The 6,714-nt window shown below is 31.7% G+C and overlaps 1 protein-coding gene across 1 annotated transcript; it reads right to left on the bottom strand.

Annotated features, from left to right (window-relative positions):
* Nucleotides 1-3,344: 3,344 nt before the first annotated feature.
* LOC142607940 (LOB domain-containing protein 15) lies at nucleotides 3,345-4,812 on the bottom strand. Its single transcript, XM_075779626.1, has 3 exons — nucleotides 4,568-4,812; nucleotides 4,179-4,428; nucleotides 3,345-4,085 (listed from the first exon to the last, which is right to left on the bottom strand). The coding sequence occupies exons 1-3, from the start codon at nucleotides 4,579-4,581 to the stop codon at nucleotides 3,633-3,635; spliced, it is 717 nt and encodes a 238-aa protein (XP_075635741.1). The 5' UTR covers nucleotides 4,582-4,812; the 3' UTR covers nucleotides 3,345-3,632.
* Between the last annotated feature and the right edge of the window lie 1,902 nt (nucleotides 4,813-6,714).

Here is a 6,714-nt window from a genome sequence, read left to right on the forward strand (position 1 = left end):
CCATTTATAGACTTAGCCTCCACATGCCTACACCAAGATGGGCATTCACATCTGGTAGTGTAAAATAGAGTTTTCTCCATAGAAAGTACTGTAGCTAAAAAGAGGGGAAAAAAACATGCTACTCCATTTTCTCTATTTTGCAAAATGCTAATGTGCTTCTCTAACTATACACAAGCTAGTGAAGCTACCATACTTGTGTTAAACTTACTTTTTTTTTTTTTTTTTTTGGTTACCCCTCTCTTGTGCACTCTCTCTCCTCTCTAAATAATATGAAAATAGTTATTTACTTATTTTAATTATTTTAATATAATGTATTATAAAATGAAAAATTGGACGTAGGATTTATTGTAAAAGCGATTATGTAAAGTAAAAAAAAAGTGACTTTTTGGTAATGTTTTTATTTATGCAAAAACCGGATGGAAAAACTCTGGTAGAGATTAAAGAGTACCTTTTCCCCCCTAATTTTGAGTGAATATTTTTTCCCTAAAAGTTAAAACTATATATTCTGGTACATCTTGAGTAAATATGGCCCAAATTTATTACCAATATACACAAATAAGGACTGGGAAAGTTTTACATGTATTCAAATTATAAAAGTACCACTTCCAACTGATCTATCATATTCTTAATTAGGTTAGTACTTTTCAAGCAAGATTTTTGGTTTTCTAGGAGGAAGGTTTCATACAAGAAAGTCAACTTGTTGTTTGGACTATGAACGATTTTCTTAGTTCGATACTTCGATGGAGAGAAGACACTATGACAATATGATAGAGGGTTTTAAAAAAGGTTTTTTTTTTTTTTTGTTTTAAAGATAAAAAAAAATCCCATTTTCCTAGTTCATCTCGGAATCCACGTAACTGATCATTAATTTATGTACTTTTATGATTTATAGCTAAAAATTGTAACTTGCTTATAAGTCAAAGCGAGGACTTATAAATAACAGTCGAAGTAATTGTAATAGTAGCACTCCCCAAAATTGAAAACTAAGCCCACGTGAAGCGCGCATCTGGTAGATACATTTCATTTTTGGAGCAAACAGATTTTTGTAATAAGAAAAGCTTTTGTATTTTTTATAAGAAAAGTTTTTAATAGATTATTATTATTGTAGTTTTTTTTATACAAGATTGAATTTCTACTTTAATTTAATCTAAGTATATATGTGTGTGAAGTTTCCTCCTAGAGATTTGAACCCTGACTCTTGCCCCCACATTCCACAAGCATTTAACCATCGCACCAAGGGTGTATGGTATTATTATTGTATCTAGGAATGCTCATAAGCAATAAAATTTTAATCCACCCCACATTAATGCAACATTAGTCAAAACTAAAAAAATTATATATATATATATATATATATATATATATATATTATTTTGGAGAATACTGAAATGCTTTCAAATTTAAGAAGAATTTGTGTTCAATGACCAGTTTCACTGAACACGTTAAAATGCAGACACGTGCATGTTGAAAGATGAGGCTATGCTGAGACAAAAGAAAGGTAGTTCACATTCATGTATACAACGTTTTATACTAAAGAAAGATGGTAAGGACAAGCCTAGATGCGGGTATTTCAAGCAATTGTGACGTGAAACCAAATTCCACCATAATTCTATAGGCTCTCTGGAGTTGAAATTGATTATATAACATACACGCAATTATTCAATTTTTTTTGTTGTTGAATATTTAATAAATCTAGTGCGTAATTTGGTTCCCTCTGTCACTAAGTTATGCTCCACACGCCAAGAAAACTTAATAAATCTTACAATTTAAAACTTGTTGGCATTGTCATTGACCGCTCAAAGAATTGTTTTATAAACACCAAAACTTCATCAAGTGGGAAAGCGGCTTTCAACATTAATTTTTATTTATTTGTTCTTGTTTTCTTTGATACCGGAGAATAAAATCCCTTAAGAAAGTGTTTACTAGTTGGACGACATATTCAGAGCTAGTACTTCAGAAAAAAGTTGAATTTGAGTACTTGAGAGCCTGACCACTCTTCAATCCGTGATTCAAAAATGCTTGCTCTTTATATGCAAAAGTGGAAAAGTGTAAAATTATTTACTGTACGTATTTGAATTGAATGACCTTTATAGATTATGGGTCCTTAGGCTGACCCTAAAGGGATTATATGTAAAGGGCCATGTGATATATGCACTATCATTTAATTTACCTCATAGTGACACAACTTGATGGTTAAGTTCCATTTTCCAAACAAAGCTTGAGTTTTTGGTTTAGTTAAAAAAAGCTTCTTTAACTTATTTGCTTGTGTATAAAATTTTAAAATCTCAATTTTTCTAATTATAATAGTAGTTTTATCCACTTCCAGCAATTAAACAATTAAATTAGTAAAAAAGCCAAACCAACAAACCAAATACACAGTAAGTATAAAGTTATAATAGTTGAATTGCATGAGTTGCATATGTAGCTAGAATTTCAAACTAGGCAAATGACTTTTTGGCACCACATTTTGATCAGGCAAGATGAGGTGATCCTCATACATGCACTTGTTTTTTATTCTGGCGTATATTAATCATATTAAATGTTCTTATACGTTAAGCTATATTGTCAAATGATATACCAAGAGGAGAAGGCAAAAAAGCAAAGCCCGCCCAAACAAAACCTAACACTTGCTTGTGTAAGAAAACAAATGGGAAAACAGATCAAGAAAATAAATGCAAATCTATAGCATATGCTTGTCACTGACTTTTTCAATATCAAACTACAGACTGAAAATCCCACCCCCTTTTTTCAGAAAAAAAAAAAAAAAAAAGGCTAAAACTACAAATTGGGGGTAAAGCTAAATTTCAATGCATAAAGTTTTCAAACTTCACATGGGGTGATTCAATTGTGTCCCCCGAAGTTCCTTAATAAGCTTTTAATTAGGTCCTTCAAATCTTCAATTGTACAGACTAGCATGTACAGGGACTAAAGGTTTAGTCAAATTTAGATATTCCCCACACGTGCATTTAGTCAATGACTAATTGTGCAAGATTGTGTTTTTGCATGTGAGCACTGAACCCTACCGAAATTACAGCCTTTATGTGATGACCAATTAGCCAATCCAGACTGTGATGACACACCTCTTTTAATTTGGGAGGAATTTTGAATCTCAAAGTTTCTTGTTTTCTAAATTTCTTCCTTGGAGAAAATGAACAAAAATAAAGCAAAATGGCTCATCATGCAGCAGGACACTTTGTGGTCTAAGCTTTATAACTTATTATTAATTTTCAGCCAGTGCCTTTGATGAAGAAACCATGGAAGAGACTATTGGAGCATGTATCGGAATAAAATGATAAAATAAAATTAGCCCATAGAAAGGGGTTCATGTTAAAATAAATAAAAAAAACAAGACAAAAACAAACAAACAAAAGGAGCAAAATTTTGGAAACTTTTATACCCCCTCCAAACAAAAAAGGAAGAACTGAAAAAGAATCGCATAACGGGCATGGTGGGGATTGGAATGACAATTATAGACTCCAAGTTCTCTTTACATTTTTCAATAACTTCTCAATCATAAGGAATAATAAGAGAAAAACAAATAGATCAATCCTAATATATCAAATGGTCATTCTAATCTACTAAACATGATTATTCTTCCAGAAAAGAAGAAATAAGGACTAAATTCTATGAGTTCAGTTAAAATATGAGACATTACCACTCAAAATGGAGCTGTAACTGGTTGTGCTTGTTGGTGGTATATAGAAAGAAGTAGAAGACGAAGAAGACAAAGAAGTGACAACAATAGGTGGAGAAGACAAGACTGGTGGAGGTGGTGGTGGTGCAGGAGGAGGAGGAGGAGGTGTCGGCGGTGGAGGACGAAGAGTTCGTTGTGGTGCCGCAATGGAAACAGCCCCAAAAGGAACTAAATCAGCAGGACTAGAAGAAATGATGCTACAAGTGGCTTCTCTATATTTGTATTTCAATATCTCAGTCCTTACTGAATTAAGTTCTGCTTGTAAAGAATGTATTTGTTGTTGCAGAGCAGAAATTGCACCCATGCACCCATACACTGGGTCTCTCAGCCTCAAGTTTGCTTCATAAACCAGACTATTTGCCGCATCAGCTCTTTGGCTCTCTGGCACCTCCTAGATAAACCAAAATGGACAAAAAATCAGAAGCTATTTCATCAAAAGCTCTAAGTAGCTTAAAAAAAAAGTAAATTAGAGATATTTGGATACCATTAGCATCTTGGAGACGTTGCTTGCACCAAAAACTTTGTGAACAGCTGCAAATTTGTGGGGTTCATGTGGAGAGAAATATGGGGAGAAAGGGCATTCTTCAGCACACCTTCTTCTCAAAAGCTTACATGCAGCACAAGGTGTGATAGTGTTCAATGTCCCAGAAGGACCAAGTAAATGCCTCCGTCCCATTTGAGAAGTTGCATCTGTCTCTCTTTTGATCTTTTTCGCTATCTCATCCAATCTCTCCCTAATTAACAACAAGATGATTTATTAAGATAGAAGATGAAGAAGAATAAGACACAAGATATTGAGTTTCTTGAGCATCCTGTAGTGTTAAAGTCAAGAGAAATGTAAAGTGTTTTAACTTTCTTAGATATAATATTTACCTGTCTCTGGACATTAATCAAGCATGCCAGAATTGGTCAATTGTGTGGAGCAAAGGCGTGTTCACAGAGAAGAAACAAAGAAAAGATGTATACCAAAATAATAAGGAGAAACAAAGAAGTATAAGACTAAGGAAGGAGTGCTTATAAGGCAAGGTAATTGGAGGAAGTAGTAGGTCAATGTATTTTATATATATATATATAAAGAACTAATCAAAAGAGTTATGAGAAAAGGTTCAAGAGAGATTCTGATTTTTTGTTATCGAGTGGTGATATCCTTAGATTATGTTCAAGGATCCGATTTTGTTGAGTGAGATACAGATTAGCTTGGGTTTGTCATTTAGCGAGAGAGAGAGAGAGAGAGAGAGAGAGAGAGAGAGAGAGAGAAAGAGCTCTGTCAATAACATGCCACGTGTGAATCTTGAGTATTTGACTTTTGAAAGCAAGCATCTGACCTAAATGTCTGAGCTTGCTTAAGTTTTTTATTTGGATAATACTGAGCTTGCTTTAGATTATTGTCATAATAGGCTGCAAAAGATTTTCATTGTTTGGGTGCATCATATTTGTTTTCCAAATTTTGTGACTTTGTTTTTTGTTGAAAAAATTGCAGACATTAGATCTTATGATAATGTTGGTGGACATTGTGTAATGCATAATTAAAAGGAAAAAAACTGTAGAACGAAGGGAAAGATTAGAAATCAATTATTAAAAAAATTAAGAATTAAGGATATTGATGTATCTAGTATTATAGTTCTTTTGTCAATGTCAATCATCCAAATCTTATCCCTAGATACATTTAGATGTTTCCTCTTACAACATTCACTTAACGGCCACTAATTAAAAGTGGTATAAGTAAAAAATTAAAATATATAATTTTCACCCTATAAATTTGGTAAATTTTCATTTTAGTTCACTAAGATTAAATTTTGTCAATTTATAGTCTGTTAACTTTGACAATAATGATGTTTGAGTCTTTCTATACATAGCCATCTGAATAACATCATTAACTCTATAAAAAATACACTACAAGAAAATGGGCTATTGCGGCAGGTATTTTGCAGCGGTTTCAAAAACTGCGGCTATATGTCACATATTGCGATACTTTTTTGAATCACCTCTGTACGTGAGATATATTGCGGCATACCATTAGACCGCTGCAATAGATATAATCTGAATAACATCATTAACTCTATAAAAAATATATATATATATATATCATTTCACATTTGTAGCATTAAAAATTGATGTAAAATAGTGTCATATTAAGAGAGTTTACAGTATTTTTCAAACAACTATAGACAAAATGACTAAATTGATAGCATTGTCAAAGTTTGGTAGACTAAAATAACATAGTTTAAACCTTTTTGTATTAAGGAAAATAATATCATTAACAAAATAACTAGTGAACTAAGGATATTGATGTATCTAGTACTATAGTTCATTTGTCAATGTCAATCATCCAAATCTTATCCCTAGATTTATTTAGATGTTTCCTCTTACAACATTCACTAAACGGCCACTAATAAAAAGTGGTATAAGTATAGAATAAAATATATAATTTACACCCTATAAATTTGATAAATTTTCATTTTAGTTCACTAGGATTAAATTTTGTCAATTTATAGTCTGTTAACTTCAACAATATTGAAATTTGAGTCTTTCTATACATAGTCATCTGAAAAACATCATTAACTCTATAAAAAATAATGTCATTTCACATTTATAGCATTAAAAATTTGATGTAAAATAGAGTCATATTAAGAGAGTTAACAGCATTTTTCAAGCAACTATGGACAAAATGACTAAACTAGTAGCATTGTCAAAGCTAATAGACTAAAATAACAAAATTTAAACTTATTGAACTACAATGACGATTCACCAACGTTATAGGATGATTGTATTTTTTGTCATTAAAACAAAATTCTCTAGGTTTGGCTTTTAAACTGGAGAGTTTATTTCAAACTTCAGATTTAGTACATTATAAATCGAAAGATGGATATGATGCCACATAATTTAAAATAAGTTATCATTTATTATTTGATAAAACAAGATTTAAATAATGTGACATTCTTCTATACAGCTTTATTTTTTTTTTAGAAATAAAAATCTTCACCTTAAACTGAGTGTGACAGTTCATTCTAACACCTTCA

This window comes from Castanea sativa, chromosome 8 (assembly GCF_040712315.1).
Source record: "Castanea sativa cultivar Marrone di Chiusa Pesio chromosome 8, ASM4071231v1".
In the NCBI taxonomy this organism is placed as follows: Eukaryota; Viridiplantae; Streptophyta; class Magnoliopsida; order Fagales; family Fagaceae; genus Castanea; species Castanea sativa.